The sequence below is a fragment of the Pagrus pagrus genome (genome assembly GCF_965226575.1).
Source record: "Pagrus pagrus genome assembly, chromosome: 2".
In the NCBI taxonomy this organism is placed as follows: domain Eukaryota; kingdom Metazoa; phylum Chordata; class Actinopteri; order Spariformes; family Sparidae; genus Pagrus; species Pagrus pagrus.
The window spans coordinates 24,541,722-24,566,714 of NC_140186.1; the positions used below are offsets into that span (position 1 = coordinate 24,541,722).

The 24,993-nt window shown below is 40.9% G+C and overlaps 1 protein-coding gene across 1 annotated transcript; it reads left to right on the plus strand.

The window, feature by feature from the left end:
* The first annotated feature begins 3,494 nt into the window (after nucleotides 1-3,494).
* Nucleotides 3,495-20,038, plus strand: b3gntl1 (UDP-GlcNAc:betaGal beta-1,3-N-acetylglucosaminyltransferase-like 1). The gene is made up of 12 exons (XM_084378506.1): nucleotides 3,495-3,971; nucleotides 4,229-4,345; nucleotides 4,450-4,549; nucleotides 5,785-5,849; nucleotides 6,882-6,947; nucleotides 8,685-8,780; nucleotides 13,033-13,128; nucleotides 14,741-14,865; nucleotides 16,972-17,107; nucleotides 17,252-17,320; nucleotides 17,539-17,613; nucleotides 18,561-20,038. The coding sequence occupies exons 1-12, from the start codon at nucleotides 3,873-3,875 to the stop codon at nucleotides 18,639-18,641; spliced, it is 1,125 nt and encodes a 374-aa protein (XP_084234632.1). The 5' UTR covers nucleotides 3,495-3,872; the 3' UTR covers nucleotides 18,642-20,038.
* The last annotated feature ends 4,955 nt before the right edge of the window (nucleotides 20,039-24,993 follow it).

A 24,993-nucleotide genomic window follows, 5' to 3' on the forward strand; every position in this document is an offset into this window, starting at 1 on the left:
TTTTCTTTTTAACAGTGTTGTATTAGTAAAGGATCTGAATACTTCCACCACTGACTTTCACATCTAGCATTTTTAGCAGGTACACATCAAAGAGAGAGAGAAAATTAAAAATAGATTTGAAGAAGAATTTGAATTTTTACAATATTAATGAGGTACTAATACAACTCTTTTCGAAGCTGTTCAGAGAGAAATAAGGCCCCAGAACACTGTTAAGCTAGAAAGGTGGCAGAGTCCGCCAAATATAAAGTAAAACAGTATGAAACTGTGTTGTCCTTTAAGTTCCGTTTGTTTATTCAGTTTATTCAGTCATAAAAACAAAGAGTTTGTTTACTTAGGAATAAAAAAAATCAGTCAATGAAGATCTTTCTCCTCTGAATCAAAGTTCTACCCCAAAACTACACATTGGACCTTTAACTCACGCTTCTCTTACGACAATCGGCACATAAAACTACTATTTTGGTCCTTGGGATCATGGAAATTGGGCTTTTACAATTTCCAGATACATTGTTATCCACTAAAGTCAAGGGGGAATCTTCTTGGCAGTCCGGCCAGTTGTTGTGGAAATTTCTGGCCTTTGATAAAGTTTTAAAATGAAAGAACGACTGATAATGGCCCCTGTCAACAGTGTTTGTGTATCTGTGTATGCGTGTGTGTGTGTGTGTGTGTGTGTGTGTATCTGTGTATGTGTGTGTGTGTGTCGGTGTGTGTCTGTGTCTGTGCATGGGTCATTGCACAAGATAAATTCCAACTAGAGCCTGACCGATATGCAGTTTTTATACTGATACTGATATTAGGGAGTAAAAAAGTCCTATATCGATATATATCAGTAGATATACACACATTTTTAACACTAAACTTTATTGTTTCAGTGAACTGAAACAGTAAAATTTACTCAGTTTTCAATAATTATGAATCACCCCAAGCACAGTTTCATATCGACCGATATCAACAATACCAATACCAATATATCTGTGATAGGCCAATACCAGCAGACAATATCGGTCAACCGATAAATTGGTCAGGCTCTAATTAAAACCACCACAAATTCTCCTATAAGGTCAAATAGGTGCAAATCCCAAAGCAAAACTACATGAATGAAGGAAATCCAACCATGCCCACATCTCCCGCCACACTCGCACACTTCCCATCTCTTTAATGTCTGTAACTTCAGCCCAAGCAAAAACAAGTGCAGTCGGATCGCAGATCGAAACAGCTGCAGTCTCGACCTCCAGATACAGTAACTCAACTCGTGTGCACGTTTGAAATGCGATATCGCCATGTGGTGTTGATTTGGTGGAGGGAGGCGAGTAAACAGGCGGCGGTGATAGATTGTGAGACCAGTTGTGAGAGCGAGTGCAGAATATTTTGTTCTATCGCAAAAGTCTATCAGAGACCCTGTGGACCTGCAGTGCAACGAACTGGAGGAACTTCACAGCCACAGTCTGAACAGACTCAGAGGGACTCATAACCTCAACCTGAACCTCTGGGAGTGAAACACCTGAGTAATATACTCCACTCTTAGTTAATCATGCATGGCTGTCTGAAACTATTAATCTCTATGAGTCAGAAATTAATATCTGTTTTGGCTCACAGGCCCAGTGCAACACTCCTGCAGGGATCAATGAAAGGTGTCTGTGGACTCTCACAGTGTTCCAAACATTTAACAACATTTATCTTTGTTAGCTGTTTTCATAAGAGCACACACAGTCTGTCTATGAACTATCCTGTTAAGCAGGCGTGTGTGCACTTTATTGCATCTGTACAGCCAGGGCGAGTTCTCTCTTGATCCCATTTATCATGCACTCAAGCATGAGAGAATAATCCCTGATCCTGGCCTTGGTATGTTGCCCCCCCCCCCTTGGAGCTGTTGTTCCTGGCCTGCAGTGAGGCATCCGTCCAATTTAAAGACGCATTCAAAGTGATAAATTAAGCAAAGTCTGGTGGAGATGCTGCTGCAATGTGGGAGCAATTATACTGCAGCGCAATCTCTGAACAACATCCTGCCTGAGTGGTGCCCTGATTAAGCAGGATTGTGTGTCTGTGAAGTGAAACTGAGGATTTCATTAAAAATATCATGGGGACTTTAGCTACAGTAGAGAGGAAGTGGGTAAGAAGTTAAGCAGCTTTTGTCTTTTTTGGTGCTCATGAATTGATTTATCACAACAGCAAAAGAGAACAATTAAAGGATTAAAAGGAGGATTAAAGTGATTTCTGTACTCCAGAGTTTGGATATTTCATAATCCAGGAGTGATGTTGTTTGATTCCTGACTCAGTTCCTGAATTAAGCTGTTGGAGTACCGCTGCTTAAGTTCAGTGCTGTGATGTTTATTCATTTTGCTGTTACAGTACCTCTAGTCACAGTAGATTTAAATACATTTTACCCACCCATTTTAACTCACTGACACTGATACAGCACCTGGAGCTGGCACAGTAGTACAAAACATACCATTTAACAGACTGCAATGAACCACACACACTGACACTAGAGAAAATGAAAACGGTCGAAAACAATATTTCAGCCCATCCTGTTTTTCTGTCTGCTCACCAAGACAAACCTCCCACGCTGCCAACGTTAACATAAAAAAAACACTGATCTGGTTCCCTATTCAGCACATCAGGGAAGCTACAGAGAGCTGCACTGTTTCAAACAAAACAGGTACCGACATATGAAGGGAACATTTTTTTCAGTTAGTATTTGTCTTAAAAATCCCAAAATGATCTGAAATGTATTTGAAAAATGAAAATAAAAATGTTCAATCACACTGTAGTTCTCCTTCTGAATAAACCAAAGATAAGTTGTTCTAACGGGATAACAACTTATTACTGGAAACTATGTTGAAGCATTTATAAACTATATTAAACTGTGGTTGCTTTTGTCATTTTAACTGTGTTTAAATATGTTCAACAACAGTGAAAATGATTCGATTCTATATATATATTTCAATACAGGTCATGCTGTTATGATGTCAGTAGTCAAATCAGTGTCTTCAATTGAATTGATTCAACAAATCATAGGTAACACTGTAGCTAGATGGTTCATTACCTGACCGTGACCTTGTAGTTGTCACATATCACCTCATGTTATCAGATAAACAACATAACAGAATTAGATCACATTAAAACTGAATTGATCTCCATGAGAAACTTATTTTTTGGTCAAATAATGTTTGTTGATGACCAAAATATGAATTTTCATGAAATTCCAGACAAATAGAAAAAATATTTCAAGCAATATCTAAATGATGCTTAGTGAATATCTCACATGCTTATTCAATGTGAATGAATGTATGTTAATGTTTATTTTTATTTTGAAATGTTTAGGAGTTATACACACGCACACACACACACACACACACACACACACACACACACACGAAGCCAGAAAGCTTTCTCACAAGCTGTCGGAGACGTCACTATTCCAGATGATTGACAGTCGGCTCCAGCGAATCAGGTGTCTGTCCGTGTTTTGCACGAGCCAATGAGCGTCAGGAATTCATTGTTTGCGGAAGTTGTGAATCAGTTCCCCACGCAGCGAGTTTTGGCTACACGTTTCGCTCAGTCTGTCGTCTTCACCGTCACTTAAATGCACAGAAGACCTTTCAAAATATGTTTTTGTTGACTTGGATCCATTAAAGTTACAGAACAGTGAAAACATTTGTTGTAACTGACATTTTCCTCACGTGTAGCCCGCGTGGGTTACTGCTCGTCGCCGACTCCTTCTGAACACCACTCGACTCAACTTCATTGTTTTCAGCTATAGTTGCATCCCATATTCAGTTTGCTAAACTGAGTTCAGACCTCGGCCGGCGGCTGTTTCGTTGCCCAGATAAGTAGCGGACTCTCCGGGCAGAGGGACCGGAGGTGGCTCAGATATGAACCCAGCGAAGCGACTCCGCACCACCGAAAATGAAGCGGAAACACCGCCGGGAGGGCAGGAGGAGGGGGAGAGGAGGGCAGTGGATGTGGATGTGGTGGGTGACAGACTGACACTCTCCCACACACAGTGATGTACTGAGATAATAAGAACTAAGGTCTTCTTCTAAACACTGGTATACCGTTAAATTAAGCTATCTGTTGAATCATTTGTCCCAGAAATCAATCACAAATTATCTTTAAGAAGTGTCACAAGCAGCACTTTCATCCATTTTCCAATTTAATTCCTCTTATTTATTATTTTTTTGCTGCTTGCACTGACTGTAAAATCCCTCTCTGTGTTTTCTGAGATCAGAGTGTTGTCATGCCAATGTACAATGCATCCTGCTGGCTGGATGAATGTCTGCAGGCCGTGTTACACCAAGACTTCACTGGAGCCATGGAGCTCTCTGTCTTTGACGACGCAAGCACTGTGAGTAGGTTTGTTGGCACATTTAGTAGTGCGAGAGGTTAACTTGTCTCAGAATATGAGAGTTCAGTTGAAGTTCAAATTCTGTGTATGTATGTGTCTTTAAGGATGACTCCAGGAAAGTGGTGGAGGGTTGGAGGGAGAGGTTGGAGGCGAGGGGCATCACTTTAGTGATCTCTGGTCACGACTCTGCACAACCCAGAGGAGGTCAGTAGACTTTTAGGTTGCTGATCAGCAATCAGTTCCAGGTCCTGATTGGATAATCTGGTCAGACTATGACTTCAGCAGTTCATTTTACATATGAAGCCAGATATGTTGACCTAAAGAATAGACAAATGAAAGGAATTGATCAGACAGTTTTTAAGGAGAAATGGTCCTAAAATCAGCTAAACTTTGCCCAAATTTGAGCACAACACATGTTACTCAAAGCTCACTAGCCTTTCACAAGCTTTCAACCATATGCCCAGACTCTAGTGACATCTTCCCAGAAGATCCTGTGACCAGTTTGGGTCTGGTGTTCACAGACGGCCAATGTTATCTGTCAATAGACTGTAGTTAATGTTTTTGCAGGGAAGGACTATAGTTGAGAAAAAGCTAGTAAGTGGACCTTGAGTTTAGATTAACTTGTCAAAAATGCTTGTAACACAAAGAGTGACTGAAGGAAATGAGTAACGTATGTTGGTGATCCGTTCAAGTAGGATATGTGGCATGGGACATATTTGCACTGCTTCGTTGGTTTCCAGTTGATTTTAGCATTGATTTAAAGGTTTTGCTCATGACTATTAAAGACTATTAAAATGCCAAACCTTAAATGGAAATGCTCCAACCGGAAGCTTAAATTGTACAGATGAAACTGAAAGTGGCAGTGGAAAGACGAGGGAAACATCAAATGTGAAAGTCAAAGTGGGGAACAGAAAAGCTGGAATGGAAATACTTTAAATCTTAAATAGAAAACAGTAAATTAATTTTGTTTTGCATTTCAAGTCTTTCATTTAAAACATCAGTGGGAAATAATCAGATGTTTGAATTAAATTACACTTTGTAATTTTACGTCACTTTAGTGAGAAGGGTTTTTTTTAAAGCCTACGTATATTCATCCACATTATCATTGTTGAATGCATAAAATTCACTTTGTTCGCGTTTATTTGTTCATAAAAAATCTAAATGATGTGAAAACATCTTTAGTGATTACGTAGAAGCTTTGATTTGTTTAGTTTCAAAAGTTTATAGTTTAGTTTTATATCCTGAAGACTAATCAGGGATCAATAATGTTTGACAGAAATAAAACAGCGTGGTGATTACTGCGATGGGCTCCCTGCCTCATGTATGTGACTGTGATTAGGTGATTTTTGATGTTGCCACATGTGTAATGATTGAATATCATAATGGAAATACACAAAATACACACACACATAAATATACAGTTGTGTTTTTTCTTTCAGTGGGATATGCCAAGAATAAGGCAATATCTCAGAGCTGTGGACAGTACTTGTGCTTTCAGGATGCGGTAAGTGTGTGTGTGTGTCAGAGAGAGCATGTTTCATTTCACTCTCCAGATGTTTTCCATAACACATACAGTAGTGAGTCAAAACTAATTAGATCATGTTGGTTTGTCCAAATATACAGGCTGTATGTAGACACATCAGCAGCTCAGTGACTGTTTGTCAGACCTGTCAGAACACATGACTAATGACCTGAGAGCCGTACTTGATATATATATGTGTGTGTGTGTATGTGTGTGTGTGTGTTTAATATGTGTATGTTCATGTGGATGTCTGCTGTCAGTGCTTTAAGGACGCTTGTCCAAAGGCTGAGTTATTAAAACTGCAAATCGAAGGCCACAACATCTGAATTTGTGATCTCACATTCATCTTTATTTTGTTTCTGAGTCATACAGTATATCAAAGACTATTTTTCTGCTGATAGACTGTTGCCAGAATTAAATGAAAACTCAATGAAAATAAGATTGCTTTCTCAGAAAACAGTCAACTTCTTCTTTTTGTCCTCGTACATTTAATTCTGTCCTGCTGTCCACTGTTCATATCCTGGTGCGCCTTTTCCTCTGAAACCTCAAAGTGAAACTTATCTTTGTCTCTTCATTCAAATACTCTTTCATAAACATCTGTCTTCTTTCTTCACACAAAGTCCAGGAAAATAATGTGTTGTTTATTTTAGTTTAAGTATACGGGTATTACAACTGTGATGTTTCTTTCTTTATTCATGTTTTTGTGTCTCCATTTTATGAATAAGTTATTTTATGTCGGCATTTTAATTATATCTCATGAGAAGTAGCTGCTGTAAAACTGCAGTTTCCCTTTCGAGATTAATAAAGCTACCTTGCTAGCTAGCTATCTGGCTTGCTCACAGCCTACCTATCACTCTGAAATAGATGTTTATCTAGCTATTCGTGGGCTCTCTGTCTCTAGATAGATACTGTAGATACTGGCAGCTCACATATAAGTTAATGGTGAAACCTAAACTTTATTTACTATAATTAACATGTCATCTGTGTGTTAACTGATAATCTTTCATCTTCCAGGATGATGTTATGTTGCCTGAAAGAGTTCGTCTGCAGCATGAGGCGTCTCTCCTCCACCCAAACTCTGTAAGTTTTCCCTCAAGTATTTGCTTACTCACTTCCTTCCCTCTCTGTTTCACTCTGCCTTCACCCCTCCTCCCTTTCTTTTCTCCTTGCGTCCCACCCTCCTCTTCCCTTTCTCTCTCTGACCAATCCCTCCCCGAAAATCAAAAATGTTCATGTTGTTGTCGACAGTGTGTGTGTGTGTGTGTGTGTGTGTGTGTGTGTGTGTGTGTGTGTGCTTCTATGCAGTTGGCATGCGTAACGGTGTGAGTATCCGGTGTTGATGCTTTCTGTGGCCTGCCAGGTCAGAGGTTAAAGGTCATGTGTGTGAGGGAAGTGAGGGAGACAGCATGGAGACAGCAGGCTTGCTGCCCCGCACAAACAACCTGACTACCGCTGTTATGACTGTAATATTTTATGTTGCTGAATAATACGTGGTCCTGTTTCATTTTTCATTTCTGTTACCTCCCTCTTCTTTGTGTAAGCCTCTCGTTAGTGTTATACTATCACTATATACTACATGTTGATGGTACAGTGTCTTGTAATAGGGTGACTCCTCCCTGTCACTTGTTTCTGCACTGTGTAACGTCAGTGAGAGGGGAGGATCACAGCGTTACATACATGTTTACTTCAACATACAAGTTTTCAACACATACATGTAACTTTGTTATAACATAATGAGTTTTGTTTGTAGTTAGCACCTACATTACTTCTGACACATTGATAGACCTGGGATTTGTATATACGAGAGTGGTGTAACAGTGGGGGGCGCCAAATCACACAAAATGCCAATTTCTACATAATGTTGATCTAACTAACCTTTGTTTTCGTCAATGAATTGTTTGACCTGTCAAATGTCAGGAAAAAAACAGTTAACTGACAAATTTGTTGTAAATTAGTTTTCCATCCATCAACTAATTGATTATTTAAAGGACCAGTGGGGAGGATTTAGCGGCATCTAATGGTGATGTTGGAGATTGCAAATACCTAAATACATCTAGTCTCAAGCGTATAGGAGAAACTATGGTGGCTGCTAGAAATGCCAAAAAAAGAAGGAAAAAAACATCCCCTCAACACAGGAGATAACGTAATATAGTTACCCTTTTGGTGACAACGTCAAGTGACGATGTACGTACATTAGGCGAGCGAGAGGATGTACGCCTTGGCTATTATTTGCTTCGCAAGGAAGTCTGTGGTTTTCCTGTGGAATTGGGCTACTTTTAAGTATTGAAGGGTAGGTAGACCTATTTTCATGCAAATGCAGTCTTGATTCTGGTGTTTGTCCCCAACCCTGCTTGCTGTAGCTATAAACTGAGCAGTCCAAAGCTTCTGGAGGGAGGCGGCTCACATGCAGTAACGTACACGTGCGGGCCGGACCGGCTATCCCAAACAAAAAACAGAAGACACAGAGAGGGAGTGTGACATCATTGTCAGCTCAGGGTGTCTTTACTCCACTACATCTTTACATATCAAACAGTTGTTTCCTGACATCTAGTGAGGCTGAATGTTGTGTACAGGACCTGTAAACATTGATGTGTTTTTTTTATTGTTAGACTGTTTAGCTGTACCTTTATTTTGAGGTCATAGTGTCTAAAACAGAAGTGATTTACCACGTTAGGCCAACCCATGACAAAAAAACATTCTAGTTACATGTATGGCAACATTTTCCAGAATTCCTGGAAAATGTTTCCAGTGGTGTCTGACAGAAAAAAGCATGCCATGCTCATATATACTGTACATGTATGTGTGTTTTCATGATAGCTGATTGGCTGTAAAGTACAGAGGCTTCCAGAGGGGTCTACTGAGCGTTACACCCGCTGGATCAACACAATCAGTCAGGATCAGCTCATCACACAGGTAAATACCCCCAGCATGGCACAGTGTGTGTGTCTGGGCACACATGCTATGTCTGTGTATGTGTTTGTGTGTATGGAAGAGGTCATGTGCCAGGCAGCGACCAGGTCAGACAGAAACAGGATACGTACCTGCTGTCTGCAGTTTCCACGGAAATGTGGCAGCGGGCTGGACGGAGGACGTTGCATCTCTCCGTCCATCTCAGTCCCACCAGAGGAAACAGACTGTCACACTGCCAGCTGTCTGCTGAGGGTAGTCCATAGTGGAAACTGTTGGCAGTGGAAAAGTTCATTTTATCGTGTTTTTGTTTCAACTGATATAGTGCTTATTGTAGTATACTGCTGTGAAAGTTGCCATGTATTAGCATCACTAAAGACAACAGTATAGTTACTGTAAACAAATCCATCGCCAACATTTAAAGGCTCAGCCTCAGCTTGTTTTATGAACCAGAACAGAAAAATGGCTGCTGTTGGGCCAGAGCAGCTGGAGTTGGAGCTTCCTGCCGTCATAGATGGTGAAATAAATGAAGATGGCAAGTTCTGAATGGTCAGGATCCAAGTGTCATCTGACATGTCTCACCTGTAATATCACCTAATCAGACCATTTCAAATAATAAATCTATTAACATTGTCACTACTCTGGCACAGTGTTGGCCGTAATTAAACTTTAATATCACACTGCGATTGGCAAAACTGATGTTAATGTTTAGACAGTTTATATCAGAAAAAAACATACAGATATAAAATACTATGTGACGACATCAGACAATATGAAAATATAAACATAACTTTAATTTAAAATATTCAAAAAATGAACTAATATTATCAGCAGGGTGTGAAGAGACGTCTATGTATTGTGTTACAGAGATGTTTACTGAAGTTAGCATGCTAACCAGCTAGCTGCGGCCCCTCATGTTTTGTAAAACCACTTTGTATCACAAGAGGCGATTATCTGACAGCTCCCTGTTGTTTCAGCTGGGATTTGTATTGGAGTGGATAGTTTTCTATGTTTCACAAACTCTTTCACCTTTTTTTCCACATATAAATAAACAAAATAAACCTTCAGAATGTTTTCCTTACTAAACAGAAAACTAAAAAACTGTACACCATCTGAATTCAAATTTCACTCCAAGATTTGCTTTGTGACTTTCCTTTGTTCCAACAATCACCTCTGGTCCTGTCAAAATAAACCTCAGGTCAGCGAGTAGGATGTGAAAATAAGATGTGAAGACCATACTTCCTCTCACTCCTCTCCCGCTTAACTCCTTTTTTTTCTTGTCCCTGCCTGCCGTCTTATTCATTCTTGGAGTCAGAGTCCTTGTCAGAGGTGTAGTAAATCACCTGTCTTCAAACTGGGACCTGTCTGTTCTGTTTTTTCTCAGTTCAGCGTCCAGCCGCACTCACTTGGAGGCTGCTGATCCTGGTTGAGCTGGGCTCCATTGCCCGTGGTGTAAACACCATAATCTTCCTCTAATCCAAGGTCCTGGCCCAGGCCAGCTCCTGAACTGAACTGCTCACAGGCCCATCAGGGCCGCCGAGATAATAGCAAACGTTTTTAACATTATGGTTTAAAATCTGCATGATTATATCCGTACTTTCCGAGCCAGAACACAGCAACAAATTAGAGAGGCATCCCAGGGCAGCTGACAGTTTTGCCAAGCAATGATAAACTTTTTAGCACTTCAGGCTAATGTTAGCTAGCATTCTGCTGTTGACAGAAACTTCAACAAATCTCCCCTCCAATTCTCGCTGAAGAATAGACAACCCCTGTTGACTGTCACCTAACTCTTAAAGACTCATGTAACCTGCTGCTTTTGTTTTATTTTCGTTACTACTGCAAGTTGTTGCACCACACTGATGCAACATTTTGTTTACGTCTGCTTCCCCATGAGATCACGAGAGGGGGAATCACGTGTGAGCCCAGCTTCAGTCTGCAGTCATGAAGCCAGAGCGCTGAAACTGAGTGGTGTTTGCTGTTTATTGAAAGTTTTTCATATTGAACATTTCACACGTCCAAATTGCACCAAATTTGACACCGGGCTTCCTTGGGTCCTCAGCAGTACCCTGCTATGTGTGAAGTAGATACATACAGCAGGCAGACGGACAGCGACTCTTTACTCTATAGTCAGATGATATTCTGTCCCCTATTTGTTTGGAGTGACTTTTGGAGTAAGCCATATCTTACACAAGGTGTTTTTAAGTGAAAATCTTTACACTTTCAACTTTTACAACTAAATACTTTGACCACACAAAATAGTCCCATTAATCACCAAATGATAAGGGAGCGAGTGATATAAAAAGTAAACCACTGGCAGTATTTCTATTTATGTAGAGATGGAAATCAACTGAACAAAACACACTGTCACCAAGGATACAAGACAACCTGGACCCGCTCTCTCTAAAACACACTCACTCACTCACCCTCTCTCACACACACACACACACACACCGTCTGCATAACTCCTTAGCAGACATTCCAGGATATTTATATGATATTAAGTTTCATGGAGCATGAGAATGAGATCATACATTGATTCTGCGGGCTTAAAAGCAGCTCCTTTCCCTTCCCCTTCTCCTGCTTCACTTTATGTGCCTTTACTTTCTGTTTCTGGGTAAAAGAAACTGAATCTAACGGAGTTAAACCAGAGATTTACACAGAGTGGTGCTCGTTTAACCTGATCCAGAGCTGGAACCTGAGCGTTCATCTGTAGTACATTAGATATGGTTATCCTAAACCTGCCCAACCCCACTTACTTCTCCCATCCACGCTGACTGTCTCCCCCTTTCTGTCCCCTGGTTTCCCAGAACTCATTCTTATTCCTCTTATTCATGCTTTTGGCCACAGCATACATCTGCAAAATGTTGCAATATTACAACAGAAGAGAGAGGAGTGGTACGTAGGTGGACACACACACATACACACTCACTCACTCGATTCTGTCCAGCTGTTCGACTGGCTGAATCCAGATGTTTTTCACAATTTTCTTCCTCTGTGATGCATTTCAGTTATGCAGTAGTGTTCCACTTCCACCGAGAACAATGTACACACATGCACATGTACACACAGATATATAAGCTCAGCATTTGAAACACTTGTGACGAAGAAACATCCACCTGGAATGACTCTCCGATTCAAAACGCAACACTGCTGCTGTACAAAACGTACACTCACTCACACACAGATGAAAATAAGGAACAAGAAGGGGTGGGGGTCTGGAGAGATGCGTAGGCATGAGGTGGGGGTATAATGAGAAAGAGTTTTAGAGGCCGTAAAGTGGTCCTGGTGTATTAAAGAGGTTGTGGTTAGAAAGAGAAAGAGAGGCCAAAACAAACTCATTAGTCAACGATCACGTGCCAGAGGGTGGAATTTGGTATCCTTCCCCTGCACACTCCAGGAAGCGCGCACTTCTGTAAGAGAGCTCATGTGGCTGCACTCTAACCTGTTTTGTTTGCAGAATTCAAAGTTAACTTACGCAGATTTGACTGTTTGTTCCTGAAAGCCAACTGGGAAAAATCCCCGAGCTGTCTGCCAAATCCGGGAGAGGTTTTAGCTGATATTAATGTTATGGTCTCTAACCGCGACAAGAATTTATTTTATTGTTAAAGCTGAAATAAAATGTTGTTTCCTGCACCGGGTGTGTGTATTTGTGTGTGTGAGAGAGGGGGAGCTCGATGAGGATGAATCTAATTACATACCACAGACACTCTTTCAGGATTTGATTGTGGAAGCCCGAGTGCAGACTTGTTTGTTTGTTTGTTTGTTTGTTTGTTTGTTTGCATTTAACATGAAGCGATGTTTATATGAAAATGATAAAACTTTATTTATACTCTCAGCATCTAATACTGTATTATCAGCTGTACTCATTGTCCTGTAGTTTCCTTTTACCTCTCGCCTCTGTAGTCTTATTTAACCTGTCTTTGTCACTGCACCAAATGAGGGAATATCTTTTGACATGCAGTGACCCAACACATTACTAACACACTTAATGTTGGCTCAACTATATTTAAAATAGAGCAAGACATGTAAAAATAGACATGTTGTGTCCTGAGTTCTCTGAGTAAACATTTCCATGAAGCATCTCGACAAATTCATCGTTGATCTTCAAGGGTTTGACAGCAAAATGTACTAAACTTGGTCCCATCACAGGGACCAGTATGAACACTGTATACAGTAGTTTATGACAATTATTATGTAATTTATAGCCTGTATATGTCCAAATGTTGTGCACATAGTCTGAACTGTTCTTGTATCTCAGGTATACACGTCTCATGGGCCCACAGTCGTCATGCCGACATGGTTCTGCTCGAGGAGCTGGTTCCTGAATGTCGGAGCGTTTGATGAGGGAGGCAAGGTCAGAGTTCACACCCAAAACTGCTCCCAAAGACTTTTCACTCTGTGTTAGTGTTTCTTTCTTGTTTATCTCTTTCTTGCTTGCCCTAATTTAACACAGTCCAAGTGTCAATCCACCCTCAGTTAAGCTCCATTTTATGCCTTTGCTCACTTTATTTTAAAATGTTTGCCTGGCTCCAAACCTCTGTTTGTGACAGCTGTTCCCTCAATCAGAGAAACATTTGACCAACCAGAGCTTAGTAAGAACGTAAGAATCTTCCTATATAGCTGGCTGTATAGTGACATTGGTGAAAAATAGTAACAGAAAAGAAGTGCAGATAAGACTGATGCAGCTGTTTTCACGAATGCACTGGTTCTCCACAACACCTGTAAATGAATATGTGTAAAATTGGTGGAATTCCCCTTTAAATCAACATATTGTTATTGATCAAGGGGAAAAACATGAAGTTGATTGCTCATATCCGCCGCAAAACACATCACTTTCCACTGGCCCGGATTGATTTGGGGATAACAAAACAAAATGTCTGCTCCTCCCAAAGAGAAATCACGGACACACTGATGGCTTTATCTCCTGGTATAGTAATCTTTCAGGGCACGACAAAAATCGGCTGTCCAATATTGTATAAAGACTGCCAGCAGAATAATTGGCACACAGCAGCTTTCTATGTCAGATATTTAAGATGGACAAATGGCAAGGCTTGCTCTGACTATCCACTCTTGGAGGAGCAATCGAGCATAGGTATGAACTTTCCTTTGCACTTTTTTTGCTCTAAAACCTTGACTGCACTATTAGGCAGCACTTTATTGTCGCTACCATTCAATCAATCAATCAATCAACTTTATTTATATGGCACTTTTCATACTGTACGGTAACACAAAGTGCCTCACAGAGGTTAAAAACAAAACAGAACAAAACAGAACAAAACAATACAAAACACCATGAAGACCACAAACCTCCCACCCCCACAAACATACACACAGATACACATTTACATACACACTCACACACATACACAGACATATGGACAGACATACACACCCACACACAAACATACACACACCCACACACATACACTAGCTGTTGCTAAGGAGACATACATTTCTTCCAATGTATGAACACTTACATTTTATTTTCTTTTGGTTGTTATTCTATCGGGATGTCCTCTTGTATGTTATGTTTGTGTTTTTACCCACTTCTGTAAGTCAAATTTCCCTTCGAGGGACAATAAAGGTCTGAACTGAACTGAACAATGTCAGGCTCAGTGAATGAAACAAAATGGCAATTCAGTCAGTAATCAGGATACTAAAACGTTCATTTAAACAATGGCTCTTTGACTTGGCTTGGAGGCAGGATATTTTACAGGTGAACAATAAACTTTATTGTCTAAAATGACATCAGTGCATAGAAACAGTGAACTTTACTGGGAATTTAATAATTATAAATAACTTTATCTCATATCAGTGCATATCCAACAAAATATTTGCCGATACAATGTATCTGTGGTGGGCCAGTATCGGCCAATAATAACAGCCATATGATGCATCAATCAGGCTCTAATATAAAACTGTAATACTGATATTGATCCTGTCACACTTTACTTCTCCCTCTCCAGGGAGTACCGGAGGACTTGCTCTTCTTCTACCAGAGTATTCGCCAAGGAGGGGGCGTGTCCAGAGTCGATCAGTGCCAGCTGGTGTACCGTTACCACGAGCAGGCTGCCACACACTCTGTGAAAGAGTCAGTCGCCATCACAAACACACACACACACACATACTTGGACACAGCGTTGATCCTCCACCTACTCACAGCTGCCTGCTGGCATCCCAGATTTTCTCAGGGCCTGATACTCTCACACACTAATTCACACACACACACACGGACCCATGTCTCGTAATCTTCAGATTTTTAGAATGTTTTTGGAGTTCCTGACACTTTCCCAGCATATTAATCAGGAATTTCAACCTGTTTTCTTCTCCCCTTGGAATGTTCAGTATCTCTCACGCTGTTGGGAGGGAATCTGAGCTGGTGCTTGTGTGTGTGTGTGTGTGTGTGTGTGTGTGTGTGTGTGTGTGTGTGTGTGTGTGTGTGTGTGTGGGTGGGTGTGTGAAGGACCTATCACTCCTGCTGTTGCCTGCACTTCAGCAGGGTCATGTAGAGTCTGCAGGTGTGCCACAAAACTTAAAACACACCAAAAGGAGAGAGTCTTTCTTGTTTTCCCTCCCCCGCAGCTCCCTCCCTTTCATCCCATCTTTTCCTGTTATCCCTCCTTCCTTTCCTCCTCCCGTCTTTCCTTCCTTCCTTCCTCCGCTGCATCTGTCCGCTCCTCGTATATCTGCCCGCATTGACGCACTCCTTCGCCGATCATCCTCCTCTCTGTCTTCATCTATCATCTGTCTATTTTTGGATGCCTATTTCAAGCCTACTTTCCACTCTCCCCTACTTCTTGTCACCCCTCCTCATCCACAGCCTACCTACTTCCTCTCTTTAGTCAAATGAAACCATCATCTTCCCTCTGTGTCGCACACACGCACATGTAATTGTAGAGGCGATGTTGGTGAGGTGAGAAGTGTGTTTAAAAGAAGTTAAGATGGTGCCAATGAGTAACTGAGATGAGAGGCTTCTTAACACAGAAGGGCTGTGTTTATAAATGTGAGCGTGCGTATGCTACACCAGAGTGCGTGAAAGTGTGTTTGCCTTTTGATCTGCAGGGTATTAGGAGGATGAAGGCTTCAGTATGTGTATACAGACAGAGTTTATAGTAAGTCTCTGCCATGTTTTTGCCATGTCTTAGAAGAATCAAAGCCTGTATGGAGAATGTACAGAGGACACTCTGGAGACCACCCGCGCTCCTCCATGGTGGTGGGTTTGGGTTTGTTTGTCATGTGAGGCCCACTGTTAGACTCACATCAGGAGATGAGAGTGGAGCACCTCCTGTGCATGTGTCCATGTAATTACTCAATATCAGTGCATGCCTGTGTGTGTGTGTGTGTGTGTAAGAGAGAGAGAGGAGGTGAAAAGTGTGAAGACATATCTGAGTGTAAAGGTGTGTGTGTGTGTGTGTGTGTGTGTGTGTGTGTGTGTGTGTGTATGTGTATGTGAGGCCTGTGCACAGCTGTGCATATCAGTCAAGGTGCATGCAACAGGAAAACAAGCTAATTTTAAAACAGGCACAATTTTTTTCATCCACTTGCAAAATCTGTCTGTAGTTTTTATTAAATACAGTGAGCTCTATTGGAAAATGTATTTAAAGAGGAGAGAGGATTGTTTCAGTTTAATACCGTTTAGGTCGTAATTCTGAAGTTGTATCTTTAATTTCTTTCAGCTGTTTTCAGCATCGTGCTCAACAAAGTAATTACTGAGATCCAGGGACTTGGCGACTTCACTAAAACAGTCTGGCGAGAGAAAAACACGAGCAGTCAGATGATCAGACGGGCTGTAAACACATCGACAATTTAGCCAAATGGTCCAAACACAAGGGTTGAGCGATCGTTTCCATTTAAATATCATTCAGTCGTGGTTGGTGAAATCTTCCATAGTCAGTTCAGTCACCAGAAGGAGGTGATGGTGGAACATACACCCTAACATCAGCCATGACATTATAACAACCTGCCTGATATTGTAAAGTATGTTGAAGTTGTACTTCAGTACAGTACTTGAGTAAATGTACTTAGTTATATCCCATCACTGCGTATAGTATATCTGTCCGCTCCTCTTCCTCAGTTCAAAAGTCTTTTTCTCACTCAATTAATCCAACAATCTTGACAGCATCTCTCATTTAAAGCGTGTACACTTCCTGCTTTTGTATCCGCCCTCTCATCCTGAACTCACCTCCTCTGTTTCCAGAGAAACCATTTGGAAGCTGCGAGTGGACTTCCTGCAGGAGAGAGTTCTTAGCCAATGGGAGAGCTTCACCATATGGAACGCTGGGAAACAGGGCCGGAAGCTGTACCGCTGCCTCAGCCCGACCAATCAGGAGAAGGTACGTTACCACCAGCTTTGCAGTCAGATGTGAAACACCAGCCAAATTATATCTATTGTTTGCTGTTTTCTGCCCGTCAGTGGGTAGAAGTGGTGGAAAACGTCTCCTTTTTCTCTTTCACCACCATTCTGATTCATTCATCAGGTGAAGGCCTTCTGTGATGTCGATGAGAACAAGATCCAGAAAGGCTTTTACACATATGAGGAATCCAAGGTGAGATCAACCACTGTGGATACTAAGTACAACGGGTTTATTGTGATTCAATGTAAACAAGGTCCTCAAGCCAAGGATGAGCTTTTTAAGCTTCATAAGATAAGATTCAAACGAAAGGTCACAACCACTTTAGTCCAGTGAATCGGATTTCTATGAAGCTGTGACCAACAATGATATGTGCTTTGTGTCTCTCTCTCTCTCTCCTGATATCCCTCCAGCAAAGACCGAAGCCAAAAATCCCAGTGCTGCACTACAAAGACGCCTCCGCTCCTTTCATTATCTGTGTTAAACTGGTGAGCAGAAAGCGTGTTTGTGTGTTGTATGTTTGCTGTTTCTGGCCGCCTGTCCCTCAGGTCTGTAATCTAAGTTAACGACATAATGATCAAGGGCGTGTGCCCGGCACAGGACAAAACACACACACAGACACAAACACACACACAGAGGGCAGTCAGGAAATGGGTAGAGACAGCAGCCTGATCTTTGATCACATGATGCTTGTGCAAACGTCTGATGTTTTTGCCACTGTCGAGTTTTGAACATTTTGTGCTCTCTTTTCGTTCACTTTCTATTCATTTAAAATACGACACACACACACACACACACACACACACACACACACATGGCTGTTCTGGCAGCCAAATCACTAATTGCCTATTTACCACCTAGCCAGATTCAGACATCAAATCCAGTGACCCCACCTACGGGGGCTACTAATTGCTCAATTATGGGAATTGGGAGAAGTAATTATAGTCAGAGGACAAGGAGACCTGGACTCAATCATTCTCCCTCTCTCTCATTCTATATAACACACACACACACACACACACACACACTCACACCTGGACTCAATCACACGTTTTTTTATTCCTAGATGTCAAATATATATAATCAACAACTGTACAATTCATGTGAACTTTGTTAAACCGAGTGTACTGCAAATAACCTTTGACTGTAGTTCAGTAGGTAAAACAAACAGCAGAGAATACTGAAGACATGAAGGACCTTCATTCCTTCATTTAAAGGTGCTATTTGTAAGAAAGGTTGATTTTTGGATGGTGACCGACCCGTCCTACATCCCAAAGCGTTGGGAATATGACTCAAAAATCAACTTGTCTTACAAATAGCACCTTCAGAAGACAAAGCAAATACAAGAGTTAGATGCTTTCTTGTGATTTAGTGTTGACCTTCCACCATGCTTTCTGTTCCTGTTGCTTCACTCATATTGTTGTTCAATGTGTAGGACATGACAGGAGGCGTCCTGGAGGAAAACCTCAACTCTTTGCAGCTAAAGGAAGGAATAGATTACTTCCATTTCAACTGACTGCTCAGGGTGACAGAGAAGACAGGAGGACTCCTGCAGATTTAACAGGCAGCTGAGAGGAAGGCAGAGGACTGTGGGATTGGCAGGCAGGTGATAACAGGAAACGTGAACTGAACACTGGAATGGAGACTACCACGACAAAGGAAAGACATGGTTATTATTTATTGTAAGTGTTAAAAGATGTTTTTTATGCATGGGAAAGAATGTGGAAATGTTCTTCAAGTTTCACTTGGCAGAGTTGATGGAACGACACATCCCAGCCCTGATTTCTCTGCCTCACACCTGATCTACAGCACTGGGAGAAAACTGAAACCACCATCTCATATCTGGCCATTAAATATGAAGCCACGACAGACAGCTTAGCACAAAGACCGGAAACAAGAGGAAACGTCTATCGTGGTTCTTTCCAAAGGTTACAAAATGAGCCTACCAATAGCTCTTAAACTCAGTATTTAACACTTCATATCACGTTTGTTTAGGCAAAGCAAGTTTATATGAAAAGCACATTTTATACACAAAGGCAATTCAAAGTGTTTTACATAAAAGCATAACAATACATAAACTAGAAAAAGAAACGGGAAATAACACAATTTATAAAAGATTAAATAAATACAATGATTTCAATAAAACTGTAGAAATACAGTGGATTTAAAAGATGTAAGAAGTGCAAAAGTAAAGAAATGTAATATTTTTAAATGCCCTCTGGAAAGTCAGTGAACAGGAATGTTTGAAGCCTCGATTCAAACTTGTAACCGTGATGTTATTCAAGGAAACAACCTGTTTCATTTGGTCACTTGTCACAACACAGTAGCTTTCAGGTAAACGCCAGATGATACTACTACTTCTGCCTGAGTGACGTCAGATAGAACCACACAGTGCTTGTAAGTCATTGATAGTATTAGTGTAAGTACTCAATTAATACGTACAAAAAATATGGCAATATGGGTGCAGTTTGTGTTCATTTTTACACTTCAGTTTTTGTGTGGATTAAACTGAGCTTCAGAGGTGCTTATAGCCAGACTGTGATACCTTTCATTCGAGCCAGGCTAGTTGTTTCCATTTGTTTCTCGTCTTTGTGCAAAGACTCCTGGATATAGCTTCATATTCAACCGGCAGATATGAGAGTGGCGTTGATATTCTCATCAAATAATAGGCAAGAAAGACAATATTCTGACAACTTTTCATTTTAAGAGCTCGAACAAGGATGTTTAAGCTTATAGAGGCCACCACACCCTGACCCAGAGTTGAAGGATTTGGCAAGAAAGAAAACAAGAAGGGCTGATTTGGTAAATTAATTACATGTTAAAGGCCTTTATATTTTACTCTTATCGTGCCAGAGGATGTGATGACTGCCAGTGTTGACCATTGGAGGAATAAAGTGTTATTGTGTTTTCTAATCTTGTGTGGACTGAGACTGGTGTATGCTAACCTTTATACTTAAACTTTAAAGCGTGTCATCGCAGAAGGTTCAACTTACTGAGGGTGAGATGTTTTATAGCCTGAGTCGTTCACTGATTTCTTAACTTCTCTGATGCAACTGTGCAAAATCAGATCCACACACACATCTGCTACAAATGTACAACCATGGATACTGCGTATTTGTTTTTCTTTCCCTGGGTCTCTTATGAAATCTAAAGAACAATAACCTCTTTAAGAGAGAACAGTTCTGATACACAAACACACACAAAAAGTTTATTTTACCTCACAGACTGTGGAGTTTTTCTGCCCAAAGGTAAACAGACCTTTCCCCACAAAATCTCCCGCGTTGTTTCCTGGGTCGGCGACGTGGTCCGCCTTACTGTAAATCTGGCCACAGCAGTTTGTAAGGAAACAGCAGTTGCAGTAAAAAAAAACTGGAGAGGGGTCTTCGACTCTGCCAAAGTTTTATTTTCACTACCTTTGTTTGTTATCATAGACTGAATGTACATTTGCACAGTGGTGTGAAGGCACAGAGTCACTGCACCATATTAGAAGTTTGGCTTGAATTCATTGTTTTTGATAAATTGTAAGACTGTTTGGCCTGACTCAGCCTGGGGTTTGAGGTGAAAACCCCCAGGCCTCTGCCACCCACAGTACAGTGCTGTGTAGGGGCTGAGAAAAATATCACATCCACTTAGCACTCAGTCTCCATCTAGACCCCTCTTCCCCCTCTGTAATTCTATACACAAACACTTAAACAAGACGGTGTTTTCCTGAGACATGTCATTCTTTGCAGTAGGGCTGCAACCAGTGATAACTGTTGATTGATCAGATGATTAGTTTCTTGGTTAGTTGATTCATTGTTTTTGTCTTCATGAAGGGACATTTCCTAAAACCCAAGGTTGTGTATTCAAATAGCTTGTTTTCAGTATAAAAGCTAAAGATGTTTAGTTTACTGTCTGGTATTTTTGCTTAAAAAGTAAAAAAAAAAAAAACTTAAATGATCGAAATAATTGCAGATTATTTTCTTTTCAATTAAAAAATTGCAAGATTTGAATTGATTGTAACTCCACCAATTTTACACATTAAAGTGTGCTTACAGATTTTGGGGAGTACAACTGCATATGTAAAAAAAAAAGTATTTTGTGGCTCCAGAGGAAGCTGCATGTAATCTGATAAATTGCCTCCAGTGATGTCACTCAGAGGCTAAATTGCATTGTGGGTAATTTAGGCACCAGGTTTGGAAAAGCATTGCAGAACCAGCAATTACACCTTTTTTGATTCCACACATTCTTCTTCCTTTTCAAAATGACAGCTTTCTGGTGTGTAAAATTCGTGGAGTTACCCTTTAACTATGTGGTGACTGGGTTTATTTTTCATGCTACCAGGCTAGCACTGGTCAGTTGGTCTGTCCCAACTAAAAGATCTCAACAACTATGAGAAGCATTGCTGTGACACTTTGCACAGACATTCATGGTCCCCAGAGGACGTATCCTGATGACTTTGGTGATCCTCCACCTTCAGATCAACCATTATTCTGTGGAATGCCTCAACACCTATGAGAACAACTTGCCCATCATTTTGTGCAGACATTCATGGCTCCCAGTGGATACGTTATGATAGCATTGGTGATCCACTGAATTTTCCTCAAGCTCCACTATCAGGTCAAAAGTTGGTGAGTGTTGGAAATACCTTTATTCAATATTCAACTCATGCTATGCTAATGACATTACCATTAGCCTCAGTTGTACAGCTAATCATCAAACGCTAGAAGGCTAACGTGATAAACTGAGATGGTGAACGTGATAAACATTGCATCATTGTCAGCATGTTAGCATATATTTACATTGGCATTGAAGTCAAATCGCTGCTGTGCTTAAGTACATTTTTGGGGCTTTTTAATCCCTCATAACTTTTTATTGGACACACGCTGAATACATTTATCCACTCTGCTCACCATGACTGTTGCTAAATATTTGAGTGAGCAGCAGGCCTGACAGTTATTTGTGGTCCCTCTCATATACACAGTCATTGAGCTATAAGGTGCTTTGGATAAATGTCCACCAAATGGAGACCATATATTTAAGAACGTAACGAACTAAAGTGATTTGTTTAAGTAAGGCCGCACTCTGTCTACATACATCCTGTCTGCTTTACCCACTCTGCCCTCGTGATGAAGCACTTGGTAGATGATCAGAGCGAGCTCTAATGGAGAATCTATGAAAGAGACTCAGAAAGAGCGTAAACAGAGCTTTACTCAGTGTTTACACTCTGTCTCTCTGCAGACATCAGACCTGATAACACACACACACACACACAATGAATGACCCTGACCCTGGAGCCTGCTTGCCCTCGGTGGTCAAATAAACGTGCATGTGCGTAGAAACTAAATGCACACACACACACATATGCACTTACACAACCGTATGCTCTCTGGTAGTGCAGCTGATAAGACAAAGAGATAAAAGTGGGGTGTGTTTGGGTGAAGAGAGCTGACAGAGGTCACACACTCAAGGCTTTTTCATTCACCTGGAACTTTACCACATTCCTTTGTTTCAACATCTCTCTCCCTCTACAATCATTTACTTTATTGTTCTCCAGCTGTAATCTGTAATGACAAAATAATCCTTTTTGATGGAACAACATCTTGATTATTCAGTTTGTTATAATATAACAAGGTAAATCAGACACTAAATCAAATGGTGATGCTCCTGTGAAAGCTAAGTAGCTTTGTGAAATTCAAGTTAAACTACTTTTCAGATTATTTAAATTGCAGATACATTTTTATTGATTTGAAGACATTGTATGGGATGTAGTCAAACGGTAATATTAGCAAGGAAGTTGTTGAATGCTAACATCGGGTCACGACTTATCAATTATGTTTTCTCTTGACGTATCGCTGAGTGTGCCTCCAGATTTTTCACTGTCTGTCATGTTTTCAATTGCTGGTCAATTGGGAAGCTCCATAATAATTAAAAATAATTTGTGGGATTACCTATGTTTATACAATTACAACCCGTAACAATGCAGAAATGTTGCACATCTTATCTCCATGTAAACAGGCAGATACTAGCACACAGTTCATATGACAAAGACAGCTCAGAGAGGCTTGTAGGATAGATGCTGTGGTGTTTCCCTCTCAAGAGATGGTCCCAAAACAGTGCATCTGCATGTTTAAGGTCTTATGTAGGTAGTATTGCATTACTTCCTCAGGAAACAGGAAACAAGGGTATGTGCCTGCTATAGGTCTGTGCAGTAAGCTGGTCTGCCTGAATTACATTTAATTCGTTTTCAGTTTCACTGCTTTCTTCAGTATGAAGTGGTTGGTGCTGCTGATTGATGTTTCCTCCTCCTTCAACAACGACTGTGAAGCTGCCCTTGAGCAAGGCTCTTAACCTCCCAAACAGATCCAGTTGGGAGCTGCTCCGTTGGACCCTGTGGGTAAATAAAGGTTTTAAAAAGAGAGGAGCGTGCTGTGCGCGAGTTGTGAGGAAATAAAGGTCATGTAGACTGAAATCAGAGATAGAGGAATGTGTGTGTGGCTCCGTGAGGAAGCAGTGTGTGGACAGACGGAGCGTTCCTCCTGTCAGGCCTCTTGAGAAGAGCCAGGTGACGGCGGGGGGGAGAAGGGGAGCAGGTCAGAGGCTCTGCTGCTCTGTAAATACTTCACATGGTGAAGGAGCACATGAGGTCAAACGGCACATCAGCAGCTCAGACTTCCTCGGCTGTGGTGACAAGATTAGACTCAGGTCGGACTCGCCTGGCGAACTCCAGATCTTTGGGCTTCAATTTACATCTTTTTCAAATCCAGGAACTGGGGGAATGTGTTTTGTGCATTAGAAGGGAAGTGTAGAAAATCACCTTGCCTGTCAGGTCGTTTGATAGAGGGATTGTCAATGCACCTAAGCTTAAAGGTGCATCATGTTTTTGTTCATTTAATAATGGGCCTGAAGACCTCTTTCTGCCAGCAGCTTTGAACCGGGGTGGTCTCGCTGAATAGCATGCTAAACACACATTTCAACACAGTACATATAAGTCATAATGTCAAAACTTCCTTTTGAATGTTTTTTCTGCCAAAATTCTTACATATTGCACCTTTAGTGAATGAAGTAATTAATAGTTTCTTGGTCAGCATCCTCTGCAGCCCTTTAACAGGAGTAAAGTGGAAATATGGTCCAATAAATCAAAGGTCAAGGATCTTTCCCATAACAGAGTGTTGTCCTCATTACTGGCTGAACTGATCTATAAAGCATTAACAAATAGTGATTGAAGCCATTAGTTGCGATTTATAAACCGTTTATAGATTGATGCAGTAATGAGTCCAAAACACGGAAATCAGTTAGCATTTTTGCACATCTGGTTCCCTCGTCTCAAAGTCATTGGGTTTTTTGAATGGGCTTTTGGTTAAATGCCTGAAAGAAGGCCTGTAGTCACCACAGGCTTAAGATATTTACACATTTTGTTCTACGTCATAAAATTCATCCTTAAATTAATTATAAACCGCTTACATGTCGTAAAAACAGCGGTTGCTAACAGGTGGATAAATGAGACTACAGAGGTTGTCAGGGACATTAAACATCATCATCCCAAACATGGAGACTCGTCTACTCCCTAGTCTGTTTTAACAGGTGGACTTTAGCTCAAAACTATTCTAACTCTAACTTTACAACGTGTAGGTTGATCAATTGACAGAAAACTTGAATAGTAATTGTATAGTAAAACGCTAGTGGTGGTAACGTTTAAGTCACGCGACTGCGATGTAGTCTGTTTCTAGCCTAACGTTAGCTTATTACCTCTCGCGATATGTGCCGTTCATCTGTGAAGATTATCTTGCTGAACAAAACGTGTTAGTATCATAAACTTGTGTTTGCCACAGAGCTTATTTTTGGCGATTTTGCAAAAATCCTTTGTAGAGGGAACCCGGGCGATGCTA

Excerpts from the sequence above, each read along its gene's own strand:
- b3gntl1 (XM_084378506.1), top strand. The coding sequence starts at position 3,873 with ATGAACCCAGCGAAGCGACTCCGCACCACCGAAAATGAAGCGGAAACA. Across the intron at positions 6,948-8,684 it reads CTCTCCTCCACCCAAACTCT|CTGATTGGCTGTAAAGTACA; the intron begins GTAAGTTTTCCC and ends TTTTCATGATAG. Across the intron at positions 14,866-16,971 it reads GCCACACACTCTGTGAAAGA|AGAAACCATTTGGAAGCTGC; the intron begins GTCAGTCGCCAT and ends CTCTGTTTCCAG.